The following is a 20,915-nucleotide window of genomic DNA, read 5'->3' on the forward strand; positions in this document are numbered from 1 at the left end:
ATCCCTGTTATTATTTAAGTGTGCACAGGGGAAGGTCTTACTACCCTGAGGATAGTAAGGTTACTTCTCACGGAGCAGCCAGGCTGCCTGGTACCAGCCCTCTCCCCTGGGCCACAGTAACCAGCAGGTATTATGACTTGCCATCCTTTTACAATTTGTGGTATGGTGTGGTGGCAAGAGCATGGAGTTTTGAAGTTGTACTACAAATAAATTTTAGGCTGTGTCACTTAGCAGTGTGGCTTTTGGTTATAGTTTTGAGCCTTATTTTTCTTAACCCATGGAATAAAATTAATACCTGTCCTATAAGATAACTTTAGCATTGGAAATACATATTTGAAAGATGCAGCATAGTGTTTGGTACATTGTAGTTGCTTAAAATATGTATTGGTCCATTTCCATTACTCTCAACATATGTGAAAACATGTTACATAATAATGGTCTGTATAATGTATTTAAGACTTGAGTGGGGGCAGGGCAAGACAAATGATTTGCCAAAACCCAGATTAATGTTAATAGATCGTTGATATTGATAATGTCTAGGTAGGCCATGTCTAAAGCTGTAGTTCAGAAGCACTTGTAAAAATAACATTTTTACTTAGCTCTTAGTTTCCTCTAGCTTCCTAGGTCTTTGATCAGATGAACCAAGGGCATTTGCCAGTGGCTTTGCATATGTAAAGATGTGTATGTGACTCCCAAATTACTTAAGGATACTTTCCTGGTGCCTTTGAGGTCCTTCCAAGCTGACAGGTAAAATAGTTTACGTGAACATTTTTGTGAATTCGACAAAAGTCTTCTGCATGGACACAAGATTGTAGCTGAAAAAGTTCTTTTTGCAAGAAAAATATGCCCCTTTTCTTAGCATGGCCCCAGCTGCAATTCCCTGCATTTCTCAGAAAAAACATTTCTATGTTTTCCTGAATCCTGAATCCCAAGGAAACTTAGTCAAGAAATTGGGAAATTGGGAAAAAGTATTCTAATTCTCCATTGCAACATAGATTTCAATGGCCAAACTGGAATCTGGGAAAGCAGATGAAATTTTCATCATTAAAAAAGGATATGAGCTTCTGTGAAGCAAACCTTAATGCCCACCTTGGCTATGCTTTTGAAAGCCTCCTAACAATTTGACCAATGTCAATGCAAAATGCAAGATGCATTTGACCAATGTCAATGCAAAATGCAATGCAAAATGAAGAATTTTTTGTGTGTGTCTGGTGTATTTGTCGTGAAACAAAAATCAAGACTATAGGAATAGACAGTTAATGCTTTGTTTTAAAACTTAATTTAAGAATAATATCTTATAAATAGTAAATATTTTTATATCATCTTTCAATATTTAAAATGACTTCCATTTGGCATTTATTTGTGGTAATGTCTCCCTCTTTTAGTGTTATCAGCTATCAGGTGGAGATCATTTTTACATGTTACTGTAGTAGATATACTTTGTTTTTTTAATGTTTATTTAGTTAATTTTTGAGAGGGGGGAGGGGCAGCGAAAGAGGGAGAGAGAGAATCCCAAGCACAGAGCCCAATGTGGGGCTCAATCTCACAAACCGTGAGATCGGACCTGAACTGAAACCAAGAGTCGACGCTTAATTGACTGAGCCACCCAGGCACCCCTGATTTGGGTATTTTTTTAACAGAAAAACCTCTGAAATTTTTAGTATCTCTATCACAAAAAGTGACTTACTGTTTATTATTATGGAAATTCTTCACCATTATGGTCATCATTAATACCTAAAAACATATAAGTAAAATTTGGGGAAAAAACATGGAATAACTTACTATTTTAAGAATTCCACAGAATTGGGAGGGTATTTTGATTTCTTATTCTCTGATCTTGAATATTCATGTCTCTGTCGGGAATTTAGAAACCCTATCTGGAGCACAGGCTGGAGTTCAAACTCCATGGTCGTGCACAACCCCTTGGCAGGCGTCTTTGTACACAAACCATGCAGTCAACACAGTGGCCCCACTGAGCACACATAGCACCAACGTCCAGACTCAGGAGACCTTCCTGATCCTTTACTGAACCATGGATCTTCCCATGATCTCTCCTGTCTTCATAAAGCACATGTCACTCTGGGGGAAAAATGGCATCAGAGAACTTTGCCACCCCACACTTAAGTAGCTTGAGCCAGATGGACATTGTGGCTTGGACATACCTTTTTGGAAGGAGATTGGAAGAGCCCTGGTGTTTTTCCAAAGAATTCTTTTCTATTAACTTTATTTCCTTAATCAAAGGAAATAAAGACTCAACAGGGAAGATGCATGGATGGACCAGGAGGCAGACTAACAGAGCAGTCTTCCATGTTGGAAAGACTTTAATGGAGTCGGTGTTCTACTAACTCAGTAGCCTTGAGGGAGTTGGCTAACCTCTCTAAACTTCAATTTTCTCATCGGTCAAGATGGCAAAAGAAATGTTCTCATGTTTTAGTATTATTATGAATATTAAGTGAAATCTAACATATGTAAAGTGCTTAACAGAAAGTACTCGATACTTGTTAGCATTAATAATGATTTCTATTACATATTATTACTGTAGACAACATATGGTATGGAATCTTCTTGACTTGCACAGCTGGCCCTTCAATTTTTGCTTCACATTTTCTAGCAACCAATAAAAGGGAGGAAATGCAGTGAGTTAATACAGTGAGGGAAATACTCTTACCATCGTAAGGTAAAAATGGCCCAGTTGCCAATGTGTGTAACTGATCCTGGTACTAAGAGCAGAAAGAATTTTCTCTCTGAGGGCTTAATGGAGCAGACAGTGAGTGTGGTAGTGAATGACATCCTTAATAATAAGCTCCCAGTGAACATGGCAATGAGAGTTTCTCATAATAGCCTGACTATTGAATAACTATCTTGAGTTTTTCAACTATTTAGGATAAGTCTATATAATATTAGGCCAGAAAGGGATGCACTGTTTCTGTCCCAGAACAGCTAAGGAAAACATGTATTGATGAAGTGCTACTTAAGCTTGCACAAGTTATTCATCAATAAATCATGTGCAAATGTGATACTTTTGGCCAGACAGTAAATTGCTGGGAATTATTATAGCTCCCACAGGTAGATATTCTTAACATAGCCAGCAAAAGAAAAAGTATATCTACAAGTGGTTTTGGGCTTTTTGACACAGATAAATGTTTTATATGGGGACACAAAAGGATATTAAATGTCCAAGAAATGCAAAATTGAATGTCTCTAGATAATCTCAAAATAAATACACCTGACATTTTAATTTGCAAAATTACGCCTTAAATGTAGACTTACACTAGCAGAGAAATGTTAATGTTGAACCGACTTTCTACTTACCATTTTCCAAGTGATTGCTGAAAAAAATTCGAAGAGCTCATTAATACCCAAACAGGTCAATGAACTATAGCTTGTTATTTATCCAGAGCTATGAGCTCAGATCTTGGCATGTAAGTAAAGGGAGTTTGTATTTAATTATTTGGCTTTGACATACATTCATTTCAACTTACAAGTTTTATGTATGTATATATTCTTTTAATCTGGATTTTTAGAACACAATTTAATTTTTAAACTAATGAAGACTTTGCATTTTTACTCACCAACCTTCCAACTTCTCCCCTCCCCCCACACACGGAACTGATGACTCTATGCCCTAATTCTAAATGAAGCAATAAACCACCTCTTCAGCTTCCTTAGTGAGAAACACTTACATTCTGCCTTGTTGTCTTTATTGCTCAGCTTGTCTGTCGCGTCAGTTACTTGAATGGAAAGACCGAATTAAACTCATTGCTTTGTCTTGCAGGGTGCCTAGCCAGTGAGCACAGGCTTGCCCTCCGCTTAGAAAGTGTGATGGGGAGAGAATGAGGTTCCCAAGGGGCTGGGCTGTGCTGTTCTTCACGCTCAGCTCCTTGAGAGCAGTTTTTCCTTCTTCTGAGCCAGAGCTGTTCCTCCTGCTGTTCACGGTCTTTCCCACCTTCCCTTACTTTCCTCTCTCCTCCTTTTCCTGCTCCCTTTCTCCTTGTAGATATGCTATTTTATTGCTGTATTTGCTAGCTTTATATGGATATTATTTTCTCCCCTGGCCAGGGCTGCTTTAAAATCTTGCAATAAAATGTTTCGCTTTGGATCTATTCCAGTGACTGGGAAGATGGTTCAAGTGTATGTCCCACAGTAATCTGTAAAGGTGTGAAAATAATTCTGCAAAGATACAGAAGCTTTAACCATTACTAAGTCAGTTATATGGAGAACCCCTTTGTGCAATAGGAGGAGAGTTGCTGAATTTTATTTTGTTTGGAAATGTGGATTTATTAGTCACAAGTATTAAATGTTATAAATTAATACAAACAGGTTCTCTTCAGTAAAGTGAGATAAAATATTGAAAGGTTGTCACCATAAGTAGATCTGCATTTCATACACCTTAGTGTAAGTATCATTAAACTAAAGACTGAATTTCTGGACACAGGGTTGCAAGCCTACGAAATCCATTTTCTATGTGGATTGAAGGAGGTCTGGGTCTGGAACTCAATACTACACGATAAGTAAATCCAAGAGAAAACTGAGGAGACTATAGAGTGATGCCAAGAATGTGGTTGGTCAGACTTTAGGTAGTTGGAAGGGATTTCAGAGGCTGGGTCTAGAATCATGCTTTATCTCCCCCGTAGGCATTTCCTTGTCACTTGAGGATAAGATGTCAGTGTTGTCCTGGCATCAGCTCCAGGCTCAGATGGGGGATTATTAGCAAGCAGGTTTGTAGACATCTGCCCCTCCTCTGATGTGCTTCATTCAGCTGGTCTTATTCCTGAGTCCTTGCGGCAGGCAATAATGAAAGAATCTAGGGTTAATCCCCAGGGCCATTTCCCCAGTTGTGACTCCTCCCTGCAGGATGCCTCTTTCTACACCTGGGATTTTGATCAGAGTCCAGCCAGGGGACCAGGATGATGAAAGCAATGCTTTAGAAAGCATTGTCCAGCAGCAGGTGGTATGTAGAATGAACCGGAGTGGGAAGAGGCAGAAGGCCAGTGACAAGGGGGCTTCAAATAGGATAATGTCCTTGGAGGCAGCAAAGAAATGGATGGGAAAGAAAGCAGGCCAGTTTATGAGGAGGCTTTGGTTGGGGCAGATGAAGTTTGAAGAGAGTGAAATACCCAACAGAAACTCCTATACCGTAGTTGGAAATAAAGGACTGGAGCTCACAATATTCATTAGAAATTGAACTACTGCTTCAGGAGCCCAGGCAGTGAATGTGTGGGGCATGTGGGCTGGGTTTGTTTTTTTTTTATTCATGGTCAAATAGGACCTCTTAATAGCTAATCAGAAAGCAGCTGCCTCCCACTCAAGTTAGTACAACCAAGGCAATATTTTTAGATCAAAATTCCATTGCTACGCTGACAGTCTTTCCATAAATGTTAGTTTGCCATCTTACAAACAGATTGCTTCATCGGCCTTTTTAAAAAAATACTTAAGGAAAGTAACATTTTATTTGGTAATTTTACACAATCAGCTAGTAGGGAAAAAAAACTAATTAAAGAAAGATGAATAGGAAAGTTTGAAGTAAAAAGAGAAAAAGGTTTATTTTTAAAGTAAGTTTGCTTCCAAATTGAAAACTCCTACACACGCAAACCATAAGGCACTAGCTATGAAATCAGGGAATGATGGGCTTTTTAATCTAAATTCATAAATGTGGTATCATTCTTGCATCTGAGACCATGCGATCATTGTTCCTGAGTCCCAGGGGATGGTGACGTTATCTGAACATGTGTCACTCCATGGAGAATGGCTCTCATCGGCTGCTGAGTGGCAGCTTATGATCACAGCTGGGCATCACCTCACATTTATCCTCTCCCAACCCCCCCCCCCACCATGTGTAGGTGAGGGGTAGTTCCTAATTTATTTATCGTATGTGATCAAATTCATAAAACACTGGTGTTGATTTCACCTTTCCTGTGAGCTGGGGGTCTTGCTTGTTATTCTTCTGTTCTGTTATGTATTCACAAATTCATATTTCTCAGACCATGACAGGTGAAGGTACTTGGTGGCTCCCCCAGCTTAGCAGTGACCAGGACCCTACTTCACAGTAACTTCTCAAAGAATCACCTCAGAAATTCCACAAGCCTTCCCAAGAGACACTCCAGGCTCCGTCCTTGGCATGTTTTAGATTTCCACTCTGGAAGGGAATTTGCTCCAGAGACATTTTGAAATTTTCAAAACCTTTGTTAAAGAATACTTTTGTGGAGTTCAATTCCTTAATCGTCTTTCATGAACTGATTAAACACACACACACACACACACACACACACACACACACACACACACACAACTACCTTAATTGGTTAACAAGTTCTTCTAAGTGGTAATTGGGACTTATATGATTTTTCAGCAGGAATTTGATGTACTTTGCAATCAATTATAGTTAATTAAATTCCTTTCCCATTACTCGGGTTTTGGGTATGGAGGGGTAGGTAGTGTGATCCTTGTTTCATTGGTGGAAAAGCTGAGAAATAGTTCACTCTGGCCCACACAGAAGGCAAGGCGGCTGTGGGCCAGGCTGGCGCCCAGGCCTCTATCTTTATTGCCCGTTGCCTGGTTATTCTGTCCTTCTGTCAAGAAATTCAGGGCCCAGCAGTCCTTGCTGTTGTATGTTCGTATTTTCTCTCCCTTGGTTTTCTTCATTTAAGTAAGAGACTAATTAAACAGAGCATTTCTTAACAAAGGAATTCAATGTTCATTTTTGGAAGGCGGTATGAGAGTGTGCTCTTTTGCTAGGTTTTACTTAAAGAGATGGAGAAGACTGTGATAGTATGGTGTTATTCATGCTCAACAGAATCTTTCAAAAATAGAAGTAATGTTCACTGTTTATGTATGCAAATAAAAGCCAGTAAGAAAGGAAAATTACTACCACCTTCCTAAGAAATGGTCTTTAAGTTAATACATATGGTATTATATTGATGTGGGTTAACTTTAAAAAAAGTCTCCATGACATTAAGAGTAGGAGTTTTGTGATTTAAAAAAAAAACCACTATCTGTTAGAAATTATGAATATTTTATTTAAATTTTTTAAAATGTTTATATGAGAGAGAAGCGGGGGGCAAAGCATGAGTGGGGGAGAGGCAGAGAGAGAGGGAGACACAGAATCTGAAGCAGGCTCCAGGCTCTGAGCTGTCAGCACAGAGCCCAATGTGGGGCTTGAACCCATGAACCGTGGGATCATGACCTGAGCCAGAGTCAGATGCTTAACCAACTGAGCCATCCAGGCACCAGAAATTACAAATATTTTAAATTGCATCATCTAAAAAAAATCCCTACTTAGCAGAGTTTGCATTTATGTTTCTTAAATAATGCAGCGTAAGACAACACAATTTAAGTATTTGGGTTGAGATGTGTGTTAACTTGTATGTTTATATATTGCCCACAAAAAATTTATCCCTTTTTATTTTTATTATAAAGAAGGCGATGAAAATAATGGAGAGGCTCCCATCTCCACAGAGGAATCTGTACTCCACAAATAAACTAATAACCTTGGTTATAGTTTTTGAGCTATAAATTATTTTTGCCTCTTGACTATCATAAACAAGAGTGGAGAAGGGCAAAGATAATTGGAAAAGTATGATAATATAATGCTACTAAATCATAATAGTTTATACCACCATTAGCTAGCATTCATTATATAACCACATCAACTTAACTGCTGAAAAACGACAATATTAAGAATCTCCAGGGAGGTCTTTTAAGCCCTATCTCATTCATTCATTCATTCATGCATTCATTCATAAATGGATACTGTAGGCTCACCCAGCTAGACCATAATTATATATTACACATTGCCCATCTAGCTATTCGTAAGATTTTTGATTGGAAAGAATTTTGCCACCTAAGTTTTATGTGACGTTCTGTTTAGTTTTATGTAATCTGGAAATGTAATAGATCTTTGGGGGGATTGTGTTGCCTGATGTATTTGCAGCAACACTATTTTTTGTTCCTCAAAGTACACTTTCCCCCAAATTGATTTGAGAGGCTAAATAAATTGGAGGAAAGTAGTGTTGCCTAGTTCCCAGTTTATATAATGCTCTAGACTGCTTTACCTTTTTTTTTTTTAAACATTTATTTATTTTTGAGAGACAGAGACAGAGCATGAGCAGAGTAGGGGCAGAGAGAGAGGGAGACACAGAATCTGAAGCAGGCTCCAGGCTCTGAGCTGTCAGCACAGAGCCCAATGCGGGGCTCGAACCCACAAACCGCGAGATCAATGACCTGAGCCAAAGTTGGATGCTTAACTGACTGAGCCACCCAGGTGCCCCTAGACTGCTTTGATTTTTATTCTAAAAACACATAGTCGTGTCCTATTATAGAAGTTTGCACACTGAAGAATTTATAAATGTAAGGGTTAAGGAGTAAAAGGTACCAGATTTGGTATAAGTGATCTTTCATTTTGCATGTATACACTTCTGTTGTACTCATTTTTAGAAATTGCATATTTGTAGGACAAACATTAAAGCCCAGGTCCATTTTGGTCCACTAGCCTTTGCTCTTCCCACTGGCAAGGGCTGCGCCCCTTTACCCACCCCTGCTCTCTGGTAGGTGTGGCCTCCTGATATTTCTGTGACACATATGGCTGAAGCCTGTGTTCCTCTTCTAGTCCTTCCTTATCTCCCTTCGGTACTTAAAGTGCTAAAATCTTATGGGGGCTCCTGGGTGACCCAGTCAGTTGAACATCTCACTCTTGGTTTTGGCTCAGGACATGATCTCACGGTCGTGGGATTGAGCCCTGAGTCAGGCTCTGTGCTGATGACATAGAGACCACTTGGGATTTCTTCCTCTCTCTCTGCCCCTCCCCTGCTAGTGCTCTCTCTTTCTCAAAATAAATAAACATTAAAAAATAATATTAAAATCTTTTAAAAATAACCCATTAACACATACCCTTGGTGAATATTTAAGCCATGCCAAAGAATAAAAGGGAAAGACCTTTTCCAGATGTTTCATATATATATATATATATATATATATATACAGATACACATGTATATATATATATATATGTACACACACACATATATAATTTTTATACACAAAATGAAGTCATACTATGTTGCTGTATATTTTGCTTTTTATATTTCGTGTTTTCTTGGTGATCTTCCATATCTGCCACAGTCCTTTTAATTACCACATAGCATCTTATTATATGTATGTATCAAGAATTTACATACCAGCTCCCTTACTGATAACTTTTTCCCTTGTCCCCCATGTCAATTTTTATTATTACAGTGTTGCTGAAACAAATATTTTTACGTATTCTTTGGATATGTATACTGTTTCTGTAGGATAGAGTCTTTTTGATGTCGAATTGCTTGGGTCAAAGACTATGTACATTTAAAATTTCAATAGTTCTAAGGTGGAGGTGTTGTTCAATGGGTATAAAATTCTAGTTTCACAAAATGAAAAAGCTCTAGAGAGCCCTACAACATAGTGCTGATAGTTAACAATACTGTATTATGCATTTAAAAAAATGTAAGAGAGTATTTGATCCTATGGTAAGTATTAATGCCACAAAAAGGGAGGAGGCATGAGAAAACTTTTGGAGGTGCTGGATGTGTCTGTTACCTTGATTGTGGTGATGGCTTCACGGGTGTATGCATATGCCCAAACTCATGAAATTGTGTACGTTAAACATGTACAGTGTTTTTGCATATGATTTCCTCCTCAATAAAGCTATTTTAAACAAGAAAGAATATATGCCCAGGAAAGTTTGAGAGGTACTACAATGAAATTTTTTAAATTTCAAGAGAAGTAATAAATCAACCAAGCTTGGATTATGTGAAAAAGTTTTTGATACTTCCTGACACAAAGCAAATGTCAATTTACACTCAATTAGTAATATGCCAAACAGAATGAAATCAGCCAGGCTCCTAAAAAAACAAAACAAAACAAAACAAGGGCCCTGATGCCCAGGTACCATTCATGGAGGTTTTAAACAGATTGTTCTGAAGTGGGGTCTAGGCATCGATGTTCTTAAAATCTTTTCAGGGTATTAAAATAGTTTACCTAAAAATAAGATTCGTTGGTACAAATTCTCACTAATCTACAGTCTCTTTTTATGTTTTATTTTGGCCAATTCTAATCGGGATGGGAGAATGTATGTTGTTTGAATTTGCATATTCCTGATCGCTAATGAGGTTGGTAAATACTTTCATGAGTCTAAACGCCATTGGATTAGATACCTTGCCTATTTTCCTGTGGTTGTCTTTTGATTATTAATGAAAATTAGTCCTTTGTTATATTATTTGTGAATATTTTCTCTCTGTCATGTCTTTTTATCTGCTCTTTTGTTTGGAAACTTTAAAATTGTACATTAATAAATATTTTGACTGTTTCTTTCCTGACTTAAGAGTTTTGTGTCTTAGGAGCTGGGAAAGTTTTTCTGAAGCCATTCCAAGAGAACAAAATTTTTTTCTATTTCCTTCTGATACTTTTATAGCTTAAAAAAATGTTCAGATCTTGATCCCAACTGGATTTCACTTTATGTATAGTGTGAGGTAGGGATCTAATTTTTTTTCTTTGATGGATTGTCAGTTGTATCAACAGATTATTGGTTCATCTACTCTTTCTTCTAATGATCTGAGATGCTGTCTTTATTGAATAGTCATCTCATATGTGAGAATTTGTTTCTGGATCTTTCACTATTACATTGAGTTATTTGGATGTGCCCATGCCAGTTCCATGCTATTTTAATTACTGTAACTTTCATATATTTTTTTTTTAATAATTTTTTTTCAACGTTTTTTATTTATTTTTGGGACAGAGAGAGACAGAGCATGAACGGGGAAGGGGCAGAGAGAGAGGGAGACACAGAATCGGAAACAGGCTCCAGGCTCTGAGCCATCAGCCCAGAGCCTGACGCGGGGCTCGAACTCACGGACTGCGAGATCGTGACCTGGCTGAAGTCGGACGCTTAACCGACTGCGCCACCCAGGCGCCCCTAACTTTCATATATTTTAATATTTGATTGGCCAGAGAGTTTTCTTAAAAATTTTAAAACTACTTCTTGCATATTTTCCATTCCAGATCATTTTTAGAAAAGCTGAAAATCAAGTTTAAAAAAACTTAAAAATGCTGTTGGGGATTTTGGTTAGTCTACATGAATGTACAAATTACTTTTGGATAAATTGCAATTTTTTTCAAGTTTTTATTTAAATTTCAGTTAATGACAGTGTAATATTAGTTTCAGGTGTAGAACTTAGTGATTCAACACATATACAACACGTGGTGCTCATCACAAGTGCCCTCCTTAATTCTCATCACCTAGTTAATCCATCTAACCCCCCCACCCCCTCTGGTAGCCATTAGTTTGATCTCTATAGTTAAGAGTCTGTTTCTTGGTTTTCCTCTCTTTTTTACCCTCTATGTTCATTTGTTTTGTTTCTTAAATCCCACATATGAGTGAAATCATATGGTATTTGTTTTTCTCTGATTTATTTCACTTAGCATAATACTCTCTAGCTTCATCCACATCATTGCAAATGGCAAGATTTCATTCTTTTTGATGGCTGAGTAACATTCCATAGTGTGTTTGTGTGTATACACACACACACACACACACACACCACATCTTCTTTATCCATTCATCAGTCGATGGACATTTGGGCTCTTTCCATAATTTGGATATTGTTGATAATGCTGCTATAAACTTCAGGGTGCATATATCCCTTTGAATTAGTGTTTTTATAGCCTTTGGGTAAATACCTAGTAGTGCAATTGCTGGCTCATAAAGTAGTTCTATCTTTAACTTTTTGAGGAGCCTCCATACTGTTTTGCACAGTGGCTGCACCAGTTTGCATTGCCTCCAAGAGTGCAAGAATGTTCCCCATTCTCCACATCCTTGCCAATACCTCTTGTTTCCTGTGTTGTTAATTTTAGCCATTCTGACAGGTGTGAGGTAATGTCTCATTGTAATTTTGATTTGTATTTCCCCGATGCTGAGTGATTTTGAGCATCTTTTCATGTGTCTATTGGCCATCTATATGTCTTCTTTGGAGAAATATCTGTTCATATTTTCTGTCCATTTTTAGATTAGGTTGTTTGTTTTCTGGGTGTTGAGTTTATACATTCTTTATATATTTTGGACAGATACTAACCCTTTATCAGATATGTCATTTGTAAAAATCTTCCATTCAGTAGGTTACCTTTTAGTTTGGTTGATTGTTTTCTTCACTGTGCAGAAACTTTTTTTTTTAATTAAGTCCCTGTTTTATTTCTGCTTTTATTTCCTTTTGCCTCAGGAGATCTCTCTAGTAAGTAATTGTTACAGCCAATGTCAAAGAGGTTACTACCTATGTTATCCTCTAGGATTTTAATGGTTTTCTGTCTCACATCTAGGTCTATCATCTATTTTGAATTTATTTTTGTGTCTGGTGTAAAAAAAGTGGTCCAGTTTCATTTTTTTACATTTAATTCTCCAGTTTTCCCAGTACCATTTGTTGAAGAGACTGTGTTTTTTCCATTGGATATTCTTTCCTGCTTTGTCAAAGATTAATTAACCATATAGTTGCAGGTTTGCAGTTTTTAGTAAAATTGAGTTATCCTATTCAGGAACATAGTATGGCCATTCATTTATTTTTAAATTTTTGTGAATTTTATTAAAACTTAATAGCTTCTTTTCCATATATTTTCAACATATTTCTTGTGAAATTTACTCCTAGATATTTTTGTTATTATTATTTTGCTAATACTAGCATGGAACATTTAAAATTTTTTTTTATTTTTTATTTTTATTTTTTATTTTTTTATTTACTTTTTATTTTTTAATATAATTTATTGTCAAATTGGTTTCCATACAATAACCCAGTGCTCATCCCAACAGTTGCCCTCCTTAATGCCCATCACCCACTTTCCCCTCTCCCTCACCCCCATCAACCCTCAGTTCTCAGTATTTAAGAGTTTCTTATGGTTGGCCTCCCTCCCTCTCTGTAACTTTTTTTTTCCCCTTCCCCTCCTCCATGGTCTTCTGTTAAGTTTCTCAGGATCCACATATGAGTGAAAACGGATGGTATCTGTCTTTCTCTGCCTGACTTATTTCACTTAGCATCATACCAAGGGATACAGGAATGCTGATGCTAGGGGCACCTGTACCCCAATGTTTATAGCAGCACTTTCAACAATAGCCAAACTATGGAAGGAGCCGAAATGTGCATCAACTGACAAATGGATACAATTTAAAAAATTTGTAATGTTTATTTATTTTTGAGAGTGAGAGAGAGCACAAGCGGGGGAGGGGCAGAGAGAGAGGAGGACATAGAATCCAAAGTAGGCTCCAGGCTCTGAGCTGTCAGCACAGAGCCCGACATGGGGCTTGAACCCATGAACTGAGAGATCATGACCTGAGCCAAAGTCAGAGGCTTCACCGACTAAGCCACCCAGGCGCCCCTTCATGGGAACATTTTTCAAATTACACATTTTGATTTGTTATTCTTAGTGTATGAAGAGTTACTAATTTTTGAGTGCTGCCCTTATATCTGGTCACTCTACTGAGCTATTTTTATTAATTATCATAATTATTCAGTGTATTCTTCTGAATCTTTTTAGGAATGCAGTTATATTTGCTACAGATTTTTCCTCATTGCAGTGACTAGGGCATTCCAGCAGATTGTCTATGTCTGTAAATGTTCCATGGGTATTTAAAAGGAATGCGTAGGGAATGCTTGTATTGTTCCTTACCCATTCCTAATAAAAATTCTCAGCAAGCTTGTAATACAAAAATCTGAGTCTAATTTCTTTTTTCTTCTGGAACAGTATTTTCTTATTTTCTTTCTTGGAGATCTCTTGAGTCTCCTCTCTTGAGTCTCAGGTTTATGAGTGCTGAATCATCAGGATAAAATAGGTTTGCAAATAAACAGAAAGCAAAGCAATATACTTTACTACCTTGACTTAACATAGTCATATGCCACTCTCGTTGAGCATTGACTTTTTCCCGTTCCTGAGCCTGGGAGATGAGAGTATATGTAGGCCAACCTCTGTGCTGGATGCCAGGCCCTCTGTCATCATTAATAAACAGTCACTGGCAGAGCTTCACTTTTCTTGCTCTCTGAGCAGCATGTTCAGAGGCAAAAATGCCGAGAACATTGAAAGCCAGCTGGATAGCCGTGTGATGGCTGTGTCACCTCACTGGGTCTCATCCACTGCCCCTTGATTGCAGACAGTGGGGAACAGAAGAGGAGCCTCCACTCCTGATTGTGCCTCTGCCTGCCTTCTCTTCTGGTCGTCATGTGGGACTCGGACAGTAAGCTCCAAATGGTGGCCCTGTGAGCATGGAGCCCATCAGAGTTTCGTCTACTAGTTTTATAGTCTCCTTTTCTGAGCCAATTTATTTGAAGTCTTTATGACACATGATGAGTCACCTTGAGCTCTCCATCCCGGTTAGCTCTTCTCTGGAGAGCTGCTCTCCACGTGTCCCACTTGCCCTGTGTAGCCAGGGGCCTCTTCAGCCAGAATGATCTAAAAATGTACTCAGCTCATGTTGGTCCTCTCTGCCTTCCCTAAAACAATAACCCTTGAATATTTCCTATCAGTCTTAGAGTAATGATTAAAATATTCAGCCTGGCCTATGGGTCCAGCAGGTGCCTTTGCCCACCTAGTTTTTCAGCTCATCTTGGACCATCTACCACCCACTCTCTGGGTCTCAGCCACACTGGCCTTCGTTAGGCCGTGTTCCGCTTCTCCACCGACCTTTGCAAATACTGATTCCTCTGACTGGCGTGCCTTTCATCACTTCCCTCCTCCTTCACCAGGGAAGGTCTCCCACTCTGTCCACACTTCAGTCCAGACATACATTCCTCAGGGAAACCTCCCCTGTTGTCCCCACCCAGTTCGAGTCCTTGACTGCAAGTTTGCATAGCACTTCTTCAAGTTTTTGTTTATTTGAATGGGCTTCAGAAATTAAAATCTTCTCTACTACATTTGATGAGCTCCACGAGGCAAAGACCATGTCTGTTTTTGTTTACCAGGATGTCTCTAATGCCTGGCCTCGAACTTGGTGAAAAGTAAGCGTGCAAATTTTTTGAATGCAAGAATAAAAAAATGACCAGAGACAGCTTGCCCCCTAATCTAGTCTCGAATACATTCTTCATCTCAACTCAGTAAATGTTTATTTCTCTGTTGTCAGCAGTAAGGGGGTTGGAGGTAGATATTACCCTATAGACCAGATAAGGTAATACTACTTTATTTCAAAAGTTCTATTTAAAACCACGAGAAACATTATTTAGAAACGTGTCCTCTATTGATCTTGTCCTTCCAAAAGAAATTTTGAGAAAAACGAGGGAAAGCAACATTCATTCAACTTTTGCCTGTTTGAAACGTCATTGTAACAAGGAACAAATGCTTCCTGGTCATAGAACGGAACACGAGCCACAAAGTATCGGAAGGCACACTGAGCCTGGAGATAGATGTCTGAGGAGAAGCAGGAGCAGGAAGACAACCAGCAAAAGACTTGCATTAATTTAAGAAGTGGAAAAGCTTATTGGAAGCATTCTTCAAAACCCTTCAGAAGCTAGTAAAATAATATTTTACTATGTTTTCTCCAGCTCTTAAAACTTTACAAATGCAAATACGTGATAAAATGTGAAAATAAGTATTGGCAACTAATTACATTCTCCGGGGAGATTTAATTGAAAAACAAGCATATTTGCACTGCTTCTCCTTAGTAAGATGTTTATGGCATCTGGTCAAAGTAGAACAAACATTTGAAAATCCTTTGACATAGCTGGTATTTAAAGAATAGCAATTGGCTAACATTTGCGGCTCTGTATGTTGAATATTTTGGCTCCTTTCCTCTGGTATTCATTCTGAAAGATTTATAATCCTTTGGGGAGTGTGGTCTACAAGAGTAGAACTGAATCCTGAAATGTGGAAAAACTAACTTTCCCTAATATAAAACTGTTCTAAAAAAATCTCTCAAGCCTATGAATATGTTTCCAGATTTTCAGAAAAAGCTGATGATTTACAGAATTTTTTTTTCTAGAAGGATCTAACTTCCTCATGATAAATGTAAATTTTCCATCCTTTGGCTTCACAATTGGCTTAGAGATAATTCAGAAAAATATAACATCTTACCTTTCTGGGCATCTGCTGAAATGACACCGCCCTTTAAAAATTTTATGTCACTGGTTACAATGTATATAATGAAATAAAGCACAAAAGGTAGGAATAATCTAGAAGAGAAAAAGTAAGAAACCTTGAAGTGACATAGGAAACAATGATTGTGCTGAATGTATAAGTAGGAAAATACTACCAAAGAAAACACAGTGCAAGAATAGCAGTCAAGAAGGTCCTTGATCACGCACAACTGAGAATGCTGGGACGGCACTTTCTCCTTCAGAGTCTGACGGGTGTGGGTGGACTCCCTTGGCTTGACTGAGGTCTGACATGCTGTTTGACATCTTCTTGCTTTCAAGCCATGCTGGGGTCTGAAGCCACTGCCTAAAGAACTCTATCTGAAGCTCTTGGTTTGCATTGGCAAACTTTTAATGTGGGAGCCCAGCTCTGTTCCTTCAGGTATCCATCCCAGGGGAACTTTCTTTTTTTAACCATTTAAATTCAACAAAAGAGCCTTTTAAAATTAATTTTCTCCCTCTCTCTCTCTTTCTGTCTCTTTTTTTTAATGCTTTTTTTCTGTAGTATTTTCTTTAATTATGGTTAGCATTTAGATTATTCTTTATGGTTTATGAAATACCTGGCTTCTGTTTTTAAGTGCTTGTGTGTGTGTGTGGGGGGGGGGGTGTCCTGTGCCCCCAAACAAGGGAGATTATAAAACTGAAAGTAATAAATGAAGGATTTACTGCTTTATATTTCAAACCAACTGTAGGAAAATTGGTGGTGTTAAAATTTCTCTTGATATCAAGAAAAAGACATGAGGAGCTGTAAGAACAAAACTTACTATTTTAAATGTAAATAATAAAATGAAGGCTTTTGTCATTGTAAACTTGATCTTGAATATAGTGGACAGCCTGGATTACCCAGAAAGAAAATTAGTATGAAAAGCAGACAATGACAGTGATGTCAACACAGGATAGTGGTTCATAACATTTTTAGAGATGTAGAGGGAGTTTTCTGGAAGGGTAAGAGGAAAGGCTGAAGTCTCAACCTTTCCATCTTTTGGATGCTTAAGTTCTTATAGTTCTATTTCAGCTTCTTATTTTAAAAGTAATACATTTTACTGAATTCACAAGAGGTTTTACATATGTGATAGAAGGAGGGGCTTGGGCTGCTTGAATATAATTTCCATTTTTGTGCTAAGTGTATATAGACTATATCTCTGTACATTTATATATAATAGATGTAGCAATATAAAGTAATAATTAGCAAATGAGAATAAACATAATTTGTAGGTGTCTTTCCTCAAAAAGGAAAGAAAGGTTTATTTGAGGCCATTGGTACTATGTTTTGAAATAGAGATCCAAAGCCATCTTTCATGAGCACACTTTACAAAAATGTCTATTCTTACCTCTGTTAGAAATACTGCTTTTGTTATTTGCTCTGTTAGAAATATTGCTCCTACATACTATTTCAGCACTTATACTGGAACTCTTATTTACCACCTAGTCTTAATAGCGGGAGAAGTAATAGGTACTATGCTGTGTCCTTCAGATGATTTTCAAAGCATTAACCATCAGTGGACATTGCCTAAGAATTCCTGCAGTGAATTCTGATGATAATTTCCTGGCAGGTTTGTTTCACTGATCAATCATTACTTTGTTGTTTAATATCCCAGATTGTTTTACCTTAAAGGAACAGTTCCCCACTACCCTTTACATTTGGTGATCAGCTAAGCAGACGTTGATTGCATGATTCTCTACGTTGGGCCAACATTTTGCCCATGATACTGAAGGCTTCTTTTTTTCTCCTTCATCAGCCCACTGAGTCATCTCCAGTTCTTAATGGAATTGCCTCCTCACTCCCCACCCCACAGCCCTTCCCCGACCTACCGCGGTCCCAGCATGACTGTTATACTGCTTCCCACAGGGTTTCCCTTTCTCCAGAAAGACTGTTCCAGACTGTTCCACATACATCTGTAAGAATAATTTTCAGGCACAGTTTGGATTGCACAGTACTCTATTCAAGAACTTATAGGGACTGCCTATTACCTCTACATAAAACTTACATTCCTCAGTCGATCTCTCAAGGCTTGCCCCTTGACTCTATTTAATGTACTAATACCGCCTAATGTCATAGCTGTTTAAAGCAGACAGACCACCTTTAAATGTTGACTCTTAATTGGAATAATGTTTTATGATACTCTGTAAAGCTTTTTCATGCTTCAGCTCTACATGATTCATTTAACAAATTATAACCCACTCAGAGAACTTAAAAAAATTTAATGTGCCGTGTAGGGGGAGACACATTTCCCAGTTCATGGATTCATAACCATTAAGTAAATTTCCATGGAAGCATGACCTTATTTAACCTTTCTGTGGCATTGTGTCTTCCTAGGGAGGAAATCAGACAGCTACAGTGATCGCACTGTGTTCAATGAAGGATTTCAACTTAGCGCAAGAGACCTGCCAGTTGGCAATCAGGGATGTTGGAGGCCTTGAAGTTTTAATAAATTTGCTTGATACAGATGAAGTCCAATGTAAAGTGAGTGGCTTACCTGACATGGGTGACGAACCTTCTAAACAACTTCTCGTGCTTCTCTTTTTACCAATAGGTGCCTGCTACTTCTGCCTACTTCTTGTCTTTGTCTGCTATTATCACTGATAACTTGCTCCTTGTACTGTTAGCTGCTCTTTGCGTCTCTGCCTTTCTTCTTTATCTTCTGGTTCCTTTCCATTAGTATGTGCTTCTTAAATGATGAATGTTTGCTTACATAACTGAGGGACAATAAGGAACATGCGTGTAACACCCGGGAATAGAAAGTATTTCTTTCAAAAATTTCACTGGGGAAGGATTTTAAGTAGACTTGGAATTTTTTAAAAACTTGTGCTGGTTAAACACTTATTTTCACCTCTAACTACTTTTTCTCATTTAGATTGGTTCATTAAAAATCCTGAAGGAAATCAGTCATAATCCTCAAATCAGACGTAATATTGTTGACCTTGGGGGCTTACCAGCTATGGTTAGTACACTTGATTCTCCACACAAGAGTCTGAAATGTTTGGCAGCTGAGACAATCGCAAATGTTGCCAAGTTTAGAAGAGCCCGACAGGCAGTGAGACGCTACGGGGGCATCACCAAACTGGTGAGTACTGTGGACATCGTCATCAGCTCACCCTCTGCCACTAAGATGTCAACTCTCTGCTGTCCTTCCTAAAGGAGATGTTGCCTTTGCTGAGTCTTTTTTCTTTAATTTTTAAAATGTTTTTTTATTTTGAGAGAGAGAGAGGGAGAGAGAGAATCTCAGGCATGCTCTACACTGTCAGTGCACAGCCTGACACAGGGTTTGATCTCATGAACTGTGAGATCAAGACCTGAGCTGAAATCGAGTCAGATGCTTAACTAACTGAGCCATCAAGGTACCCAACCTTTGCTCAGTCTTGAAAAGCGAGTAGGTATTTGTCATGCAGACACACCAGGGAAAGGCAGTTCAGGAAGATGAAGCTGTGTTGATAAAAGCCCAGAACTGGAAAACAACAGAGTATTTGGAAACCGCAAGTGGCTAATGTGGCTAGACCTAAGATGAGATGGGCTGGGTAGTAGGAGGTGAAAGTGAGGGACCATGGTGGTCACACAGGGCCTTATCCAAGAGCTGAAGAGTTTAGATTATTTATAGATACTAAGGGAATAACTGTTGGGGACACATGTTTTCAAGCTGTCTGCTCTCTGTTCATCCCATTGTTTTAGAATGAAAAGCCATCTGGGGCGCCTGGGTGGCTCAGTCGGTTAAGCGTCCGACTTCAGCTCAGGTCACGATCTCACAGTTTGTGAGTTTGAGCCCCGCGTCGGGCTCTGTGCTGACAGCTCAGAGCCTGGAGCCTGTTTCAGATTCTGTGTCTCCCTCTCTCTGACCCTCCCCCGTTCATGCTCTGTCTCTCTCTGTCTCAAAAATAAATAAAGGTTAAAAAAAAATTTAGAATGAAAAGCCATCTAAATGTCCTTCCTTGGGCTGTAACTAGTTAGGCCATGAGTGTCCACTTGACTCAAGCCAGTCCCACAGATGTCTCTCCCAGGAATTTGGAATTAGAAATCAGAGACTCTACTTAGTCTGGACTACTCTTTACTAAACTCAAGATGGTGGTCATGATTATGTGGACATATCCATGGAATCTGGCCTGCAGAGAGAAGAATGAACTAGACACACACAGGGCAGAGATAACTCTGGGTGCCCTGGCTTCACTTCCTCTGAAGCACCCTTACTTGCCTTTTCCTTAAAGGCTTCAGTGACTTTTGTTATTGCAAAAGGAAGGAAGGAAGGAAGGAAGGAAAGGAAGGAAGGAAGGAAGGAAGGAAGGAAGGAAGGAAGGAAGGAAGGAAGGAAGGAAGGAATAAAAAGAAGAAAAGAAAGGAAAGAAATGATCCTGGCAGCTGTGCCATGTGGATTGGTTGGTTTTGGTAGCTCAGGTGGGGAGCCATGTTCTCCAAAGAGGTCTCATGGTTTTAAGAATAGGGGCGCCTGGGTGGCGCAGTCGGTTAAGCGTCCGACTTCAGCCAGGTCACGATCTCGCGGTCCGTGAGTTCGAGCCCCGCGTCAGGCTCTGGGCCGATGGCTCGGAGCCTGTTTCCGATTCTGTGTCTCCCTCTCTCTCTGCCCCTCCCCCGTTCATGCTCTGTCTCTCTCTGTCCCAAAAATAAAAAAAAAAAAAAAAAATGTTGAAAAAAAAAGAATATACAAGCCATTCAGTTCTCATAGAAAGTTCTAATGGCTTTAGGGACTCTAGTTTTCTGAGATACCAGGACTGAGGATATAGTTTACAAATCTTCCTAATGCATATATTATAGCTATGTTAAGAAAATACAATCTTGGT

The 20,915-nt window shown here is 38.7% G+C and overlaps 1 protein-coding gene across 3 annotated transcripts in view; it reads left to right on the forward strand.

The window, feature by feature from the left end:
* Window positions 1-20,915, forward strand: part of ODAD2 (outer dynein arm docking complex subunit 2) — a 181,244-nt gene that overhangs the window by 35,431 nt on the left and 124,898 nt on the right. For all 3 annotated transcript variants that reach the window (XM_058681605.1, XM_058681603.1, XM_058681604.1), the window contains 2 exons: window positions 18,445-18,591; window positions 18,983-19,192. In XM_058681605.1, coding sequence (XP_058537588.1) covers window positions 18,445-18,591; window positions 18,983-19,192 — 357 coding nt within the window. The remainder of the gene's footprint in view (window positions 1-18,444; window positions 18,592-18,982; window positions 19,193-20,915) is intronic.

The sequence above is a fragment of the Neofelis nebulosa genome, chromosome 8 (genome assembly GCF_028018385.1).
Source record: "Neofelis nebulosa isolate mNeoNeb1 chromosome 8, mNeoNeb1.pri, whole genome shotgun sequence".
NCBI lineage: Eukaryota > Metazoa > Chordata > Mammalia > Carnivora > Felidae > Neofelis > Neofelis nebulosa.